The sequence below is a fragment of the Magnolia sinica genome, chromosome 17, assembly GCF_029962835.1.
Source record: "Magnolia sinica isolate HGM2019 chromosome 17, MsV1, whole genome shotgun sequence".
Lineage (NCBI taxonomy): Eukaryota > Viridiplantae > Streptophyta > Magnoliopsida > Magnoliales > Magnoliaceae > Magnolia > Magnolia sinica.
The window spans coordinates 57124919-57143814 of NC_080589.1; the positions used below are offsets into that span (position 1 = coordinate 57124919).

General features: G+C 37.0%; 1 protein-coding gene across 4 annotated transcripts in view; it reads left to right on the plus strand.

Moving 5' to 3' along the window:
* LOC131230286 (ABC transporter G family member 28-like) overlaps positions 1-17492 on the plus strand; it is a 50220-nt gene extending 32728 nt beyond the window's left edge. For 3 of the 4 annotated variants that reach the window (XM_058226127.1, XM_058226128.1, XM_058226129.1), the window contains 5 exons: positions 10818-11297; positions 11856-12004; positions 13705-13994; positions 14416-14546; positions 17055-17492. In XM_058226127.1, coding sequence (XP_058082110.1) covers positions 10818-11297; positions 11856-12004; positions 13705-13994; positions 14416-14546; positions 17055-17211 — 1207 coding nt within the window. In that variant the 3' untranslated portion in view covers positions 17212-17492. The remainder of the gene's footprint in view (positions 1-10817; positions 11298-11855; positions 12005-13704; positions 13995-14415; positions 14547-17054) is intronic. The other variant, XM_058226130.1, reaches the window with a different exon arrangement.
* Positions 17493-18896: the final 1404 nt, after the last annotated feature.

Below are 18896 nucleotides of genomic sequence, written 5' to 3' on the forward strand. Positions count from 1 at the left end.
TGCCCAACCTTGATTCTTGTAGAGGGACTTGTTGTGTATATACAACCCAATCCATTGATATGCATCATTTGCCCTAGATGATGACACACCTAAAAAATCAGGCCATTTTGAGGCTTGGATGGGCACAATGAAAATCGAGGGTGGGCATCCCCCTCCTAACTGTTCCTACTGTTGTGGCCCATTTGAATCATGGATTGGCCTGATTATTGGGCCCACTAGTAAACAAAAGGGGGTGTGCACAATGGTCGAAGTGGATGTCATCAACACATTAGCTAGGGTCCATAGAGATCGTTTGCACCATAATTGTGGTGAAAACGTTTGTAGTAGAGAATAATCACGCTCGCGCACACATATACACACATTATATAGATTTATTGTTGCAATGGAAAAATTAAAGATAACTAGCTAGAATCACTCTTACCAAAGCCGATGCCATCATACCAATGGTTCTAATGGCATCTCACTAAAAAATGAACAATTCCCGTCGCAGGAAAAGAAGAAACACTCTCCATTCACTATTCAAAATATTCATCAATTGCAGTATTACATAGGGCCTTTGAGGTATTTATAAAGATAATTTTTTTTAAAAAATAAATCTTAAATATCTAAAGAGATCTTACACAAATCTAGATTTACTATTTTTAGACTACCTATGACATAATAAAATCAGTGAAAGTTTGACACATGAACTTCTACCAAATGGGAAAGTAGACAACCATTCAAAATATTTCACATCTAAAAGGGAAATAAGAAGACTCTAAACTAGGAAATACTCAAAATATATCATCAAGTCTAAGCCACATGTGCGTTCTATTGACACCATTCGATTAGATCAATAGACCACACAAACCAATTGGACCATTAAATCGTGTCCATAAATGAGCCGACCTTGGATCTAGTCTAGATCCTTGACCTGATCAATTCAAACATTTGAAATTGTGTCCATAAATGAGTTGACCCTGGATCTGGTCCAGATCCTTGATTTGATCCAGATCCTTGATCTGATCAATTCAAACATTTGAAATTGTGTCCATAAATGAGCCGACCTTGGATCTGGTCCAGATCCTTGATATGATCAATTCAAACATTTGAAATTGTCCAAATTAGTTAAATGGTCCAAATCTTTAATCTGGACAGTTGGATTAGTCCAATATGTGATCAAGATCATCGAATGGGCTTGATCAATGTGTAATATATGCTTTGATGGCTTGATCTTTGATTGAACCATTTGTGTGGCATAGGCATCTTTTTATTACTCAACTGTCTATCTGTTGGCTATATTATTCCAAGAATGGGAATTAAAACCAAAGAGAAAGATTGGAGCAAGGGAAGAGTGAGGTGAAATAAGAAAGAGAAATTATTATAATAATAATTAAAAAAAGAAAGAAGGGGAGATTGAGAAGGCTGATGGCCTTTGTAGCAGCACTAAGCGTTGCCGGCAGCCCTGGTGGTTGACCTCACCACCCTCTTCTTTCCGCCCACTGGACGTCAGCAGCTGTAACAATGCCTGCCTCTCTCTCTCTCTCTCTCTCTCTCTCTCTCTCTCTCTCTCTCTCCTAGAGCTGACAGCCACGGAAGTAATTTGGGCAGCGACACCCAAACTATGTAAAAAAGGAAAAAAATGAATGAAGGGTTTTTACGCTGTGGATAAGTGGATAGTGTGCTGTGGATGAGTGGATAGTGTTAATCACTATTTTTACGATGTCCATAGTTCTATTAATCAATTGGGCCCAAATCTGGGCTCGGCCCCATTCCACTTTTATTGAGTTGTTTTGATGGTTTTAGTGATGCCATCCTTTTCCATTCGTTGCTCCAAAGTTAAGGGACCATTCTATGCTATCCATGAATGATTGGACAACCTAAATGGGCCTCACATTGATGCCAAATGTGTTGTGCTGGGATTATAAGCCCAAATCACTTCTCTTGAAAAGATTTAAGTGTATCTTTAATAAGAGCCCTTAATCGGCTATTTGCGAGTTGATTTAGGCCAAGTATTGGGAAGCGGCTTGGGGTTTTTCAACGAGATCCAATTGATGGTGCGGTCCCTTTTTGTGATTAACAGTCCAGATCTCTTGTGATGATGATGATCGATCTATGTATTTAAAATAAAAAGGCATAAAAATAAAATTTGGATTAGATCAATGTTATTATGGATTTTTATTTTTTAATTTTTTTAATATTGTGATCAAGTCCATATATACAATAATGTTAGGTGGGCCACACATTTTGGGATATGATGACCAAAATGTTTTAACCCACGTGTTCCTTGGTTATAAAGTGTAAGTGTGCGTGCATGGGAATGCATATCCCTTATTAGATATGTCCAATAACTGTTGATCCTGAGTCCGCTAGTGATTGGAACTATCATCAACCGTGATGATCAATGTTGATGAAAGGATCCATCATCGATGATGATCATTTATGGTGATGATCGGATCTATCACAAACGGAAACGATCAATGGTGATGATCGGATACATTATTAGTTTTGGCACTTATTTTCATTGATTCTTATGGCAAGGTTATTATATATGTTATAATTAGGCTTGATGTGTTTAGGGCAATGCCCCTTTTATCATTAAAAAATTGAAAACTTAATGCTAGGATAATCGTTATTTGATTAAAAGCTTGTGCATAACCTAAGTGGGAGTTCATCTCCTCCAACAAACGATGCATGCACCCATAATGGAGGGTTGTAAGTTATACAAATATATTTTCGTGGAAGCATCTTATTTATCTTACCTTGGAGAACTTGATTTACCCACATCGCCTATATTCAGGTATGCAGACTTTCAGATCTCATCTAAAATGAATTAGTCACTTCTATTGCTTGAAAATTTATATAACATGTAGAAATGCTGATGATTAGTGCCAATAACTTTGATCATAGCTAAGTAATGATGCTTTATGCAAAGTAGAAATGGCCACCACGACATTAATCGCCGAACAACTCAAGGGTCGACAATTTGATGAAAATAACTATGAAGATCGGTCCTACGCTGTGAGATGCTTCTAGATGAGGACGGCATTTCGCACACTCTAGACAAGGTTTAAGAGGAACAAATTATAGCTAAAGTTGATAATTTAGCAGAGCATACAGTCGTAGTGAATCACTACAACAAGTGACGTAATCAGAATCGCTTAGCCTGTAATGTCCTGATTAGCAACATGCACAAAGAACTCATGCCTACGTATGAGGTGTATGAGATTGCTAAAGGAATTTAAGATGCACTAGCGCAGAAGTCAGATGCGCGCGTTAGGGCAATGGAACTGGAGTTTTAGGAGTATAGGATGTTAGTCAGCTTCCCCATTAAGGATCATATCTACAAAATGGAGCAAATGATAGGTGCCCTTAGGAACGTTGGGTCCAAATTGATGGAGAATCAAAAGACCATCGCAATGCACCGTTCCTTGCTCAAATCGTGGGCCCCCATCAAAAGGATTTCGAACCATATTGATTCCATCATTACATTTAAAGACTTTTGTGGCCACTTCATACGAGAGGTCGAAAGCTCATAAGAATGACCAAGAATAGAAACTCGCAACACCGAATCCTAATAAGGGAAAAGGAAAGAAGAAGCTGAGAAAGTCCAACTTGATTTGCTTTATTTGCGAAAACTTCAGCCACTATGCCTATCAGTGCCCCAACAAAAAGATGATAATTCTTAAGTCATTAGATACTTTGTTTACAAGCATTTGTTCTGAAATCATTTCCATTGATACTTTATCTAATGAGTGGATTTTGGATTCAGGTGCAACAAAGCACGTAACATGAGATCATTGAGGACTAGAGGAATTATGGCTTGCAGCCACATGAGTTATAAGGTGTATATGGAGAAAAAACCGTCAAAGATGTGTTAGGGATTGACGTTTACTGCCTCCAAACGTGCATAGGGTGGACAATAATCCTCCGTGATACTCTTTATGCATCGAGTATGCGTTGGAGTTTAATTTCTGTTTATAGGTTGTTAGCAGATGATTTTTAAATTTTTTTTTTTTTAAAAAAAAAAAAAAAAAAAAAATTGAATTTCACTAAGACTTAATAACCTCATCTTTGCATGAGGAAGTTTGGTTTCGTATTTATTTATTCTTAACATAAAATGTGATGATGCACCCATTGCTTTACTTACTATGTCGAATGAATTTATTGTATCTAAATTTATAAAATGGCATGCGAAGTTAGGTCACATTGGAAAGAACCGTATGACAAGACTGGCTCATTCTAGTATGCTAAATTCATAATCTAGAGTTGATTTGCCATTTTGTGAACACTTTGTCCCAGAAGACTTCTAAGAAACCATTTCCTAAAGCGGTTAGGTCCAAGGGTTTGTTAGAGACAATCCATTTGGATATCTGTGGACCCCCTAAATGTACATGCTAGAAATGGATGCCAATACTTCATCACTTTCATTGACACTTACTCGCGATATGGATGTGTATCTTATCTTACATAAATCTGAGGCTTTTGGCTATTTTCATAAATATAAAGCTGAAATAGAAAATCAGCTTGAGGAAAAAAACAAAATCCTTAGATCTAATAAAGGTAGTGAGTATGCATCTGAAACGTTTAAATCATACCATGAAAACGTTGGCATCATCTGACAATACATGATAGCTTATACCCCAAAACAAAATGGAGTTACAGAGAGAAGGAATAAGACACTATCGGACATGGTTATATCATTAATGGAACATGCCAATCTCTCTACTACTTTCTAGGATGGCGCGCTACTAACAACTGTCTATGTCCTTAATAGAGTTATGTCGAAATCCGTTCCTAAGACCCCATTTGAGATGTGGACTGAGAGGATTCATTCTCTAGCCGTCCTATGCCCTCCGAGATCTTTAGGATATGTTTGCTACCCGCTCCTCACAAAAGTAAACTTGATAGTAAAACCATTGAGTGCGTATTCATAAGGTACCCCATGCAGTAAAAGGGGGATAAATTCTAGTTTATGAGAACCGTAGAGGATGGACTGAAGTAAAATCTCAAAACGTGACCTTTGATGAAGACCGATATCCCAGCTGAAAGAAATTAAAAGTTGAGATAGAACATTTTAAAATCCCCAATGTATCTCAAGAGAGTTGGAGTCTCACTTCTCGTAATGGAGAGACTCCTATAATTTGTCAGGAAAGTGAGAGTACATCTCAACAAGCTCATGAATTACGTCAAAGTGAAAGAGGATTGATTCCCGGAAATAACTTAGATATCGAGGGTGAGTCCTACTCTTTTATTGCGATTGACGATGATGAATTTGATTCTTATCAGGATGAATTGTTGTCTCTAAATTCGGCTGATTGGGTAAATGTCATGGAAGGAGAGATTACCTCTATGGAGAAGAATAAAGTTTGGGAACTTATAGATCTATCTTCTAATTGCAAGTGGGTACTCAAGATAAAAAGAAATCATAATTGGTTGTTAAAGGTTTCACAAAGAAAGAAGGTGTTGATTACGAGAAGAATTTTTAACCAGTTGCAAAATTTTCCTCGATCCGTATGATCCTGTCCATTGTCGCAAGTTTAGACTTAGGATTATATCAGATGGCTATAAGGATTACAATGCATTCTTAAATGCTAACTTGGATGAAGAGATATACACAAAGAAAGAAGGTGTTGATTATGAAAAGAATTTTTAACTAGTTGCAAAATTTTCCTCGATCTGTATGATCCTGTCCATTGTTGCAAGTTTAGACTTAGGATTATATCAGATGGCTATAAGGATTACAATGCATTCTTAAATGCTAACTTGGATGAAGAGATATACACAAAGAAAGAAGGTGTTGATTATGAGAAGAATTTTTAACTAGTTGCAAAATTTTCCTCGATCCGTATGATCCTGTCCATTGTTGCAAGTTTAGACTTAGGATTATATCAGATGGCTATAAGGATTACAATGCATTCTTAAATGCTAACTTGGATGAAGAGATACACATGCAATAGCCCATAGGATATGTGGACAAAATGCACTCAAATAAAGTTTGCAAACTGTTGAAATCTATCTATGGGTTGAAGCAATCTTCAAGACAGGTAAATGAGATTCCACTTAGCTATCACCATTTTTTGGTTCACAATGAGTCAAGAAGATCATTGCATATACATGAAACGATATGGAAGATCGTTTTTTTATATTATCTATTTATGTAGACAATATTCTATGAGTTGGTAATGTTATCCAACTGTTGATGATGATTAAAGATTGTCTTTTCTCATACTTTGAGATCAAAGATCGTGGTGAAGCCAATTTTATTTTTTGAGTAAAAATCATTAGTGACCATCTTAGGAGATTCTTAAGCTTATCTCAAACCATTTAAATACAACAGATCTTAGAGCGGTTTAGGATGGAAACTTGAAAGCTGTTGAAATCCCTATGGAAAAGAACTACCAAGCTAGACAGGAAATTGTGCCCCTATATTGAATGTGAGAAATCGGTCATGTCCTCATTAACTTATGTAAGCGTAGTAGGCAGCTTAATGCATGCCATGCTTTGCACTAGACTGGATATTTGTTATGTAGTTAGCCGTTACCAGAGTAGCCTGAGATAGTCTCATTGGCAAGTTGTCAAACACACATTGCACTATCTCAAAGAAAACAAGAATGTAATGCTATGTTATGAAGGCACAAATCTCAAGCTCGAAGGATATTCTTATGCCGCCTAGGGTAACAACACAGATGAGAGAATGTCTACTTCAGGATATATATTTTTTGCTTTAAGGAGGAGTTATCTCATGGTAGACCAAGAAACAGAAATCCACAACCCTTTCATCTATGAAGCCCAAGTACATTGCATGTTATACTACAATTCAAGAGTGTCAATCAGTTTGCAGATTCTTACAAGGTCCGGGTATTGTACCAGGCATTCGTAAGCTTATATTGTTAAGGATAGGCAACACCTTTGCCATTGACTTGGCGAAGGAACCAAACACCACCAAAAGTCTAAGCATATTGAGATTAAGTATCATTACGTTCATGATCAATTGAAAGATAAGACGATTGCCCTCAGTTCCATTCCCACCAAGGATATGTTGGCTAATCCCATGACGAAGCCTATAACTAGAGATCTATTCTAGGTTCATGTCACATAGATGGGATTGAGGAGAGCATGACTGATATGATTGTATCATGTAACTTTTATCTTTAATTAAATGCATAAAAACTGCTTTTTATTCAGTATTGAACACTATTATTGATTAGGTTTGTGGATCATCAACATTTGCCTTTAGATCATGTAGGATCTCTACCTTTGTTGGCAAGTCGGCCACCCACTTGCACGGGTTGACCAACCTTAAATTTACAAAGAGGTACAATCAGAGTGATGTTCATACATTGAGGTGTGAACCATCCTCCATTGTGAAGAAAAGAAGATGAGGATACAAGTGAGTCATATTCGCCTTTAGTCCCAAAAGATTGAAGATGAGATTGATCAAGTCGAACAAAATAATCTCCCCATTGCTTTTGTAGACCCAACATATGCCTATTATTGTAAGTTGAGTCATGGAAGATGACCTGTGTATTATAGACCCGACATATGCCTATTATTTTCTATTTTATGACATGAATTGTAGCCACGTGCTGGGACCTTTTAGTTATAGATTACTTTGATTCAATCTAATCATTGCAATGTACGAATAACCAGTCTCGTAGGTGACTCTTTGTGTCCTTGGCTACCCTCTTGTATAAACGGGGATGAGATTGAGTGTTAAACGGGGATGAGATTGAGTGTTGCTACTTTATTGTACGATGAAAAATGGCCTTGATTGGTCAGATTCGGTTACGCTAGGAAAGTAGCTTGATCGATTCCAAATTACACATCTGCATGGGGAAGATCCTGTGACAGCTACATCAAATTTCTAGAACTATTTAGTACGCATTTGAAGACATATCCGCAGGAAATATCGAGCTTTTAACAATTTTTTACCAATAATGTTCTTTTCAAAAGTATATATATTATTATAATATTACTTTAAAAAATTCAAATTAATATTTGCCAAAAATTAAGTTTTCAGAATAACTCAATAAGTTGGATAAGTGTGTATGTTTGCCAAGTACTTTAGATCGAGGGTCAACCCCATCTGGTGTGGTTATGCGGACTAGGACAGACATTGCAAAGCTTGGGTTATTGAGTATTAGTTAGGTGACCACTTAGTATTTAAACACTTATTAGAAGACAATTGCGTTCTAGTTAGTCCCACGCCTCTTTTGATTGCAATTTTTTGTTCTGATTGTTATGAGACGAGCTAGATGAACAATTCATATTGTGGCCATCCCACAGCGTGATTGAGTGAGAGATATTGGACATGGGCTCGTGGGGCCCACTTGTGGGCAACCACTAGTTGGTGGGTCTCACGTAAGTTTCCCTTTGTATACCATCTTTCCATTTTCTCTCGGATGTTTAAATTAAATTCTAATTTTTAAATTTAGAAAAGAATTCAAAATTGAATTCAAGTGTAGATAAGATTGGGATGGGATGAGACCAGATAACTTCCAGCCTCATCCAAACTCTCCGACCCTTTCTTATATAAAGGGGAGGGGGTCTCTCATTATTCCCATCCTAGAACCGTATGTTATTTATACGATCCAAACCATTGATTGTAATCTAAGGCCATCTTAACCATAGAGTTAGAGGGTTGATTACACTTCTCTGCTCCCATAGTGGTTAGGCGGACCACTGGACATGCACTATCTATCTTTGGCTTTTGTGAAGGTCCTAAGATCTTGTAGACTATCAGATTCTACGGGCCCACCCATCCGGGCTGTCTTTCAATGTTTGCACCATTTCTTGTCCCTAGTTGTATGAAAAAATGGACAATTCAAATTGACAGTTGGGCTTCCCACATGTCTCTCAAAAGGTTTAGGGACATTGCGACATCCCCATGAAGGTGGAAACGTTAGCAAAACCCATGATGATGATTATCATCATCATCTAAGCCCTAACCCCAACTGATTGGGGTTGGATGCATGATCATGTACCACCACTCCACTCTATCAAGCAATGTTATCAAAATTGTTATCATATCGCAAATTATATAGGAGACATTGTAATTTTCTAAATTTTAAGATTTTCTGATTTCTTAAAAATAACATAAGACATCTGAAAAATATAAATTAAGCAGAAAAAAGTTAAAAACTTGTCAATCATTCATTTCCCATACATGAAACAAGAAAAGCGATATATACTATGATATTATCCGTTAAGAACATTTATATGGTATGCATATCATGATAATAAAGGATTCTCATCTTTTCCCTTTGTTTTATTATTATTATTATTATTATTATTATTATTATTTTGGTCTTTCAATAAATTTAACATAAAAAACATACAAGAGTCCCTCAATCATTTTGTTCTTTCGTACTTTTCTCGAGTGTCAAATCATGTTGGAAAAAATGGCATTCAGTTCATTGACTAAATAAAAAAGCTATCTTGATTTCTTTGTTTTGGGTTTTGAATATCAAAATCCCCAATCTCTCTCCCCCTCTCTCTCAAAAGATAAAATAAGGATATTTTTAATAGGGGAGGCCTTTTCATGTTTTATAACCAAAATGGTAAAAAGAAGACAGTGAATAACAAATTATAAATGACTGTTTATGTAATTTTTGGGCCCATTTATGCAGTGTCCAATTATTGTATGATTTGATACGATTCATAAGATAATTGTCCAATTATTTAAGATTTGTGATTTTGGTGTATGATTTGAATTGTACACCCATCTGATACAATAGGAATCATACAATTCATATTGTGAATTATACGACTACTATCAAGGACTGTATCAAGCCTTTTCTTACTACCTACACCAATGCCCTTTTGGGCCTTCCCCTTGCCCTTTTAGAGCCTTCAATTTGAACCAATTCATTCACTCCTAACCGCTAGGGCTGTCAATGGGCCAGGCCTGGGGTTGGTCTCGGCCCGGATTTTGAACTGTTTTGGGGTAGGCCGTTGGGCCGGCCCTATTCAAAATCTGATTTTGTCAGGCCCAAGCCCAGCCCATTGACACCCCTACTAACTGCTGTAGTTCTTGGTCTCTGTTGCACATGGCCAACCCATCGGAGTCTACTTTCTCTCATTGTATTACCTATTGAGTCTAAGTTCCCTTGAATCCGTTCATTTCTAAGTCTATCCTTTCTCATCTTGCTACTCATCCATCTCAACATCGCCTTTTTATCTATTCCTTGACTACCCAACATTCTGTCTCATAAAACACGGCTAGTCTTATAGCTATCCTATGAAATCTCCCGTTTAGTTTGATTGGGGTCCTTGGTGTTCATATCTTTGTATTAGGGATTCTTATCCATTGCCTTGACCATCTTTCTAGCATTTTACCCCAAGGGCATCATTAATACATTCCTATTATTGATTATGATTAAAAAAGCTGTGATATAAGGAGCATATTAAAAATAAAAGTAGTGAAAATAAACAATTGTTTCAAAACATGAATGATAAAAGTTGGTTATACTTATCAAAAATGAAGAAAATAATCTTAAAGTCGTAAAGAGATCCATAATCATAATGGGTTTGTGCAGTTCACTGCCATTGTAGAAAATGGTTGATTCATGCATGGGTCATTTTTATATGCTCTCCTGTATTTGCACATTCATCAAGGGTAATTAATTCCCAATTGCTATCTATATTATCAGAACAGGGTTACCATTATAGTTTTTTGATAATATGACATGATGTATTGTGCACATTCCCAGGAACCATGAGCATGCAAGTGGAAGGGCATATTTGTAGCTTGTCATGCCACATAGTTTGATCACGTCTCTTAACTTTATTTCTTTTTAATAAAAATAACAGTACAGAGAAACTTTCCGTTTCAGCTATGCCTTGTACAAGATGTTTGACGATTTGATACTTCTAGCCAAAGGTGGTCTTACTGTATATCATGGGCCGGTAAAGAAAGTCGAAGAATACTTTACAAGCCTTGGGATCACTGTCCCCGATCGTGTTAATCCTCCAGATCACTACATTGACATTTTGGAGGGTATAGTGAAGCCAAGCTCAAGTGCAAGTGTGAATTATAAACAGCTGCCCATCAGATGGATGCTTTATAACGGGTATCAAATACCCCCAGAAATGCAACAAAATGCTGCGGGTATCGATATAAAGGGCACAAATGAATCAAATCTTGATGCTGTTGACTCTGACGGACAATCTTTTGCTGGAGGACTGTGGCAGGATGTCAAGTGTAATGTTGAGATTAAGCGGGACAATATACAGCATAATTTCTTAATTGCCAGCAACTTATCAAAACGTAAAACTCCTGGTGTTTTTAAGCAGTACAAATACTTTCTTGGAAGGTAACCAAAAGTCTTTCCTTGCACCTTTACGATTTGTTATTCAGATTCAGATTGGTTATTTATGAAAATTGCACATCCTATACTTGCTCTTCAAAGTTAAAGCTATGAAGGCTATTAATATTGATCACTACCAAAACTGAAAAAATGGGAAGGAGGGAAGGGCTTATTTTTCCTCTTGAGTCCCACAGAAATCATTTCGTGATGGAATATACAAACTTGAGCAAATAAATATCATGAGGAAGGGAGGTGTTTCATTTCTCTCCAGTCTCACAGAACCCATTTCACAGATGAATTTGAGATTTTTGACAAAAGAGTTCCCATTCCTTTCACCCTTTTGAGTAAAACCACTCAGAAAGTTAGTTTGATCGCTGAACATTATTGAAGGGAAGATGAAAGGTTGTTTCTGTGCATTTGGTGAATTGGAAGGATGATTTATTCCGAGTCCAAGAAAATGTTTAGAAAAATTCAGCGATTTTCAGTGCTCAGGCCCAAAAAGAATTTTGTAGTGTTTTCTTGAACTTGGGTTTTTGAGTTTTTTATAGACTTATCTTTTTTCAGGGTTGGCAAGCAGCGTCTAAGAGAAGCTAGAATACAAGCAGTGGATTATCTAATCTTGTTACTTGCTGGAGCCTGCTTGGGAACACTTGCTAAAGTTAGTGATGAAACCTTTGGTGCACTTGGTTACACGTATACCGTCATTGCAGTCTGTAAGTCAAAATGCTTCCAATCCCTGACTGGTATTTTAGTACTGCTTTACTGCAAAATTCTCATGAAGACCATGGAGGCATTTTAAGCTTGAACTTCTGCTGACAGAATTCTGAAATACTCTTGCTTTTTAAGGAACTGCTAAAATATTACATGGTTACTCCAAGTGCTTTGGTGGAATATTTGCTAGTTGGTTTTGGACTTCTGATCTGGAGTGTCAATCTCCTTTCCTGCAACTTTTCCTTTGATTAAATGATAATCAACCTCAATATGATTTGTCCCCCTGAGTGTTAGGATCCAAAACAATAAGAATTGTCACCAGATTTGCACAATACACACACACACACACACACACACACACATGTGCATGTAAACAGCATAAATATCTCGAATTCAAACTCCTACTGGAGTTGTCAACCATGGAAGTCCACAAGTAATATAAGCCATAACACTATACTTGGTTCTATACTAGAACATTTAATGGGTGTTTACTTTACCAACTGTCTACGTTTCCTCCAGTGAAGGTAACATATCATGGCATGGAATGATTATTAGAGGAAACCTGTTCAATCAGCATTTAAAAAATTTGAGATATCCAATTGTCCATTAGAAGATAAGAGGGTTCCTAAATGTTCGAGAATACCAACATAACCAAGAATTCTGCAAAGTGCTTCAACATGAGGTACCCTTGGGGCTCGATTGGGAGCTTGTAAATGGAGGTAAATGGCACATGGAATTGGAGGTAAATGAATTGGGAGTAAATGGCTTACTTAGTTGTGTTTGGATGGGAGTAAATGCAATCCATTTGAAATTCAAATATTCTGTTTGGATGAAAGGAATTGGAATGCATTAGAATTTTTCAATACATTCACACAGATGTATATGATATCCCAAATCATCTTTAATATCTCAAATCAGTGTACATATGTGATATTTAATAGAATGATTATAATAAGCCCATTGAAATATATACTATAGCCAGAAAAGAGGAAATTTTGAGCCTCAGGTGGGCCACAAATGTAAGGATCACAAACAAGCAAGTTGCCAACGTTTTCTAATCATCCATTTAGATGGTCAACCTTTGGACGGTTTGGATCATTTTATTGGTGTGATTTTCGTGATGTGGCTGATAATTAGATTATTTTGGAGTATCATTAGCATGCCAAATGTATGGTGGACGTGTATGTAGCGGCACTTTTGTTTCCATTTACTCCCATTTCATTTCATTTCATTTCCATACATTTACTCCCATCCAAACACACTTCAAATGTCATTTACCTCCATTTACTCCCAATTCCCCCCATTTTACCTTTGTTTACTCCCATCCAAACGAGTATGCATAAATTGGCTTACCATCCCCATCATATAAGTTAGTTGGGTGTAGTGAGAACTGAATATGAGCATACCAACTGGCTTGCGATAAAATCTAGGATGTTCAGTAGGTACTATTTTTACTGTTTCTGTAGTGAAAATTGTTAGAGTTGGAAGCTTTGTTGCACAAACCTACCAAAGTGCCAAATTTTGCTTTGGATTCTCACTCCTGCTCGTTGTTCATAATAGCTAAAGTTTTGAAATGGAAGCTTCCCTGCTCCCGCACCGTCCAAATCTGTAGTCAATTTTGTGTGACTTAGAACTCTTAAATAGATATATTTATCTAAATTTATTTCTCATCTAATATGAGTTTTTAATCATCAAATTGCAGCTCTCTTATGCAAGATTGCTTCTTTGAGATCATTTTCACTTGACAAGTTACACTACTGGAGAGAGAGTGCTTCAGGCATGAGCAGCCTGGCATATTTTCTATCAAAGGATACAATTGACCATTTCAACACACTCATCAAGCCTGTGGTCTATCTTTCTATGTTCTATTTCTTCAACAATCCAAGGTCCTCTTTTACAGATAATTATATTATATTGGTCTGTCTGGTGTACTGTGTGACTGGTATCGCCTATGCATTAGCCATCTTTCTAGAACCTGGTTCGGCCCAACTGGTACGTATAGGCAGTTCCTCGTGTGTCTCATCATCCTTCTTTTTTTTTACTGTGAGATTTGCCAGCAATGTTTGCCCCTTATGCCCACCATGTGATCATCCACTGTTCATCAAAAGTTTTCGTTATAGTGGTCTGTAAGGAAAAAAGAAATTCAAACAACAGAGATCTCATCATCCATAGAAGCTAAGTTAGAAAAACTGGTCTATAAAAACATTTTTTCACTTGTCTCCATATGGACAGCGAGGTTCTCCAATCAGTGAGATGTTTTCTCTGTGGGCCATTTACAATGGACCTTATGGATGAGCAGTCTGGATCATCGCGTGGTGAGTCAGAATGGGTGAGCGGCTTGGGCTAGTCTTTCTAGGAAACCTCATCTTGGATTATGATCTCTTCGTTATATAACATACTGGTATTTTTGCAGTGGTCTGTGCTTCTTCCAGTCGTTTTGACTCTCATAGCGACGCAGCATGATGGAAAAATTGTCAAGGGTGTGGCCACGTTATGCTTCACGAAGTATGCTTTGGAAGCTTTTGTGATTGCAAATGCTGAAAGGTTTGGCATGGCTACCCTTTCATCATGTAGAGTAGTTTCCAGATGTTCTGAAGCAAGCATGGCTGCATGTGTGCTCAGATGTGTGAGTGCATGCTTGGGCCCGTATAAACATGGATCTCCACATGCACATTAATACTCTTAGAAGAAAAATGTACAAGCCACAAAGGCTTATACAACTACCAATATTGATTCAGATATGGGTCGAAAGGTTATAAACTAGCTGGTTAGCGACCCACGAGACATTAATTAATGAAGAATTAATATAATAAAAATAAACTAGAAGTAACTTACTTTATTGGCAAGAATCAATGCTTAGGAAGAATTGAATAATCTTTTTTTTTTTTTTAAAGTCATAATTGGGTTAGAGTCTAACGTGCATTATATATTTCTATTATTTGATATTGTGCAAGTCTATATAGCACCATACACATTGCGTCCATGTTTCCAAATCAAGAAAGTGCGAAATTGTAAAGAAGTGTGTGACATGTGCCTCTTAAACTTGCCCGCAACAGCTAGTCTTGCCTAATAGAGATGTCCATGGATTTTGGGAAGGAGGTTTAAAGTGCTGTTGAAAAGGTTATCAATATTCTCATATTGGAAATTAGGTCCATTTTAGTTTTTGAACTAATCTCTTTGCCATATGATCAGTGTTTCAAATAGCGCCTGTAGCGTAGCAATAGCGTATGCTATGTAGCGTAGCGTGACCGTAGCGCTACGTAACGTCCCAAATAGCGTAAATCCTCTGTAGCGTACGCTACAACTATGTAGCGTACTCTACAGCTACGTAGTGCGTAGCGTCCGTAGCATAAGCTACAATGTATTTTTTTTTTTTACTTTTTTTTTTTTTTTTCACGTTTTCTTTGTTTCTAATGTTGAGGAATGTGACACTTGTATTGTACTTGATACTTTTAACCTATGTGATTTTTATTTCTTTTCATAATTGTGACTTGTTTCAATGAGACATTATTAATTAAAGTGGTTTGCTTAGAAAATTGTTGATGTGATAATTATTTGATTTGGCTTATGTGGATTGGCTTTTGATAAATGATAACTAATAACTTTTTTGAATATGCTTATAATTGAAAATGAATCATCTTTTAGGCATTTTTATATTTTTTTTCCTATTTTTTTCACTATTTATTATATTTGTCCTATTTTTAAATTAAAGAATAAAAGTATCGTGTAGCTTATGCTACACGCTACATATTTACGCTACACGCTATAGAGAGCCGAGTGCTATGCATCACACTACTGTTATTTAAAACAGTGCATGTGATGGTTAGTGTCTTTTATCATTTCCAAGAGGATCATGATCATCGTAGAAATTAGTAAGCATTCTATGGTCTACACAAAAGATGATTGAGAATATCAGCAAGTCAAAGAAGAGGTAAACATCACATATTTGGCATTTACAATGAATTAGGGCACTCTACAAGTTAAAGCCCTATAGGTGACTTCAAGATAAAGAGGTTCCATGCTTCTTTAAATATATAGGAAAGTGGGTTAACTTTCTAAATGCATTTATGTGAACAAGGCAGCTCCTGTACACTCCACCATATGTGCCAGCATGGCCCATAGCTATGAGATCCAATCTGCCCATCAGAGGGTTCCCACTATGAAGATGCCATCGACCAAGAATCAGGTCGGTCAGCTAATTAGTTGGGCCACAGTTTACTAAACAAACACGTGGCTGAAGAAAAATCGTCTGAAGGTTTCTAAGATGTCCACATGTTTCTAACATCATGGCCAACCTTATCAGTGGACCAGCCTTATTTTTAGTCAAGAATATCCTCAAGTTTGGACCCACCTAGTGGATGGCTTGGATATTGCACTGTCTTCCAGACTGGCATGTGGCGGGGCATAGATGGAATTCTTTGTAGAGTGTGGGCTTAGCAAACCTCTATGTGAAACTATAACTAGAATCTTCACTATTTGGAAAATTTAGTTTGATTGACATTTTATGTTTGTCACACATCTTATACAAATGAATTTCCAGAAAATTCTCATATGGTGAAGTTGGACAACAATGGAAAATTAAGGAATGGTTCTATGTATAAATCATGCGTAGAAATGGATGTAGAAACTATACCTACTCTCCAATCGATGCACATGCCCATCGATCTAGTGGGACAACTCTCTGATCCTAAGGATTGCTGCTTGGTTGTTCCTAGCCATCCAACCAACCAGTAGCCTGCTTTTCGAGGGTTGCAAAAGTTACTGGAAATTGTTTACCAACAAGTCTCTTGATCAGATGGGCGAGATCATTTGATTGGTACAACTTGGGCTATGGCCATCAGTTGGATGGTGCAGATTGATAGCGGTGTGAACCAAATGTCTGGATGAACTGTTTTATATCACAAAGTTTATTCTTCCACTTGATTTGTAGAAAGGAAAACCCCAAGGAAATCTTCGCCTCTGTATCTGTATCAGAATTCCGCAATTGATTAAAAAGCCCATAATCCATAACTAATCATGTTTGGCTTGTGTGTTACATTTTCACTGCTACAGGTATTCTGGAGTGTGGCTGGTAACTCGCTGTGCCTCACTTATGAGCAGTGAGTACGATCTTCATGACTGGAGCCTTTGTATATTCGTCCTCATCACTTACGGTATAGTTTTCCGCATCATTGCCTTCTTTTGTATGGTAACCTTCCAAAAGAAGTGATTCCAAACTATAGTGTTCTTTTGCCTTCTTTTTTGTTTTCTTCTTTTCCTCTCTCCTGTACAATACCCAAAAAAAAACAAAAAAAAACAAAAAAACAAAAAAAAACAAAAAAACAAAAAACGAAAAACAAAAAAACCCAGGTCTGATATGTTTGTAAGATAGAGACTGTTCAATTCATCTGAGGCTGGGCCTTTGAAAATGTATGAGATTTCCCTGCTTCAATAGGAAGGTGCCCCTTCAAAATGACGGGGCAAAGTATGTAAATCAAGTTATCTTCAGGATCGTATTGTGTTTTTTGGTTTGTAGTGGAAATGATTGTTTAACTAATTTAGCATAGAGGTGCTGAATAACTTTTCAGAAACTTGCTTCAGAAAATGCCTTCCAATAGTGTTTGCACCAAAACCTATATGTAGGTTCTGCTAATTACAATCTTTTTGCAAATTGATGGTGGTGATAAGCCCACAACCTTGTAGAGATATGGACGTTCTTGGATGGGCCTCATCATCTGCCATAGATCTGACGGTGTTGAATACAGTAAGCGTTGAATGTTAGATTCATTGTATATCTACAATGGTTGATATTAGCTGTTTGTTACTTGATCTTGGGCTGTTTAATCATGGTTTTCTTGGAACAACAACAACAACAACGATGTTCGAATTGAAATGATATCTCACATTGTTGTTATGGATGCCGGAATGGGTAAGTAACAAGCCAAAGAAGGATCTCTATTTCGATATTACTTTCTTGTTGAGTTTCCCTCCTATAACTACTGTTACCATAGGTTTCAAATGGGCTGGAGTCGGCCAGCTTGCTTTTGGTTGGGTTTGGCTTGAGCTTAGTGATGGGATTTTTGCAAAGACTAACCTTTTGTCCAAAGCCAATCGAATCTAAGCATGATGGGCCTCTCAGTTTTTTTTTTTTTTTTGGGTTAAAGACTTTAAATGAGATCTTCCAATATGAATGTCCAATTGGGCCTGACACTAGGATCTGTAAACAAGTAAACATCCATACTCTGTGGTGAAGGGTGTGATACATGATCTAATGGTGGAGACATTTTAAGTCATCCTAAGTTGTCACCGGTTCATTTAAAACACAATAGGATAACAACAAACATGATCTGAATGTTCTGATATTCTATAGTGATTAAAATCAATCATGCGTCAGCTACTCCTTTCACCATAACTCAAATGGCATCAAATACAATCTATAAGAAAAATGTTTTCATGCACAATTGCATCAACATACAAAAGAAGAATGTAAGTATAAAATCAAGTTGGATTTGAAGTGCATACACTACCAACACCTAGAGGCCCATAAGGTGAGTTCGAGTTGTATTCGTGCTTGATAAATAATTGAAATGCAAATTTGCACATTTTCTTTACTCTGCATACATGCTCTATGAATTGGCTGCTAGCCCATGCCTTTTTCTTTTCTTTTTTTCCTTTTTTTTTTTTCTCTGTTAGCTTGTTAGTCTGTCAGTGAGGAGTAACGTGTCATGTGGGACCAATCTAAAGTCTATGGTCAACAAGTCCAAGTCTTTACTTAATAGTCAAAATATGAAAATTTATGTGTGTATTTGCGCGTGTGATACATACGGACGAGAGTAGATATATGTGTGATGGTGTACTTACGCAAGTGTTTTTTTTTTTTTTTTAATCCATGCTGCCCAGGTGGTTGGGCAGGGG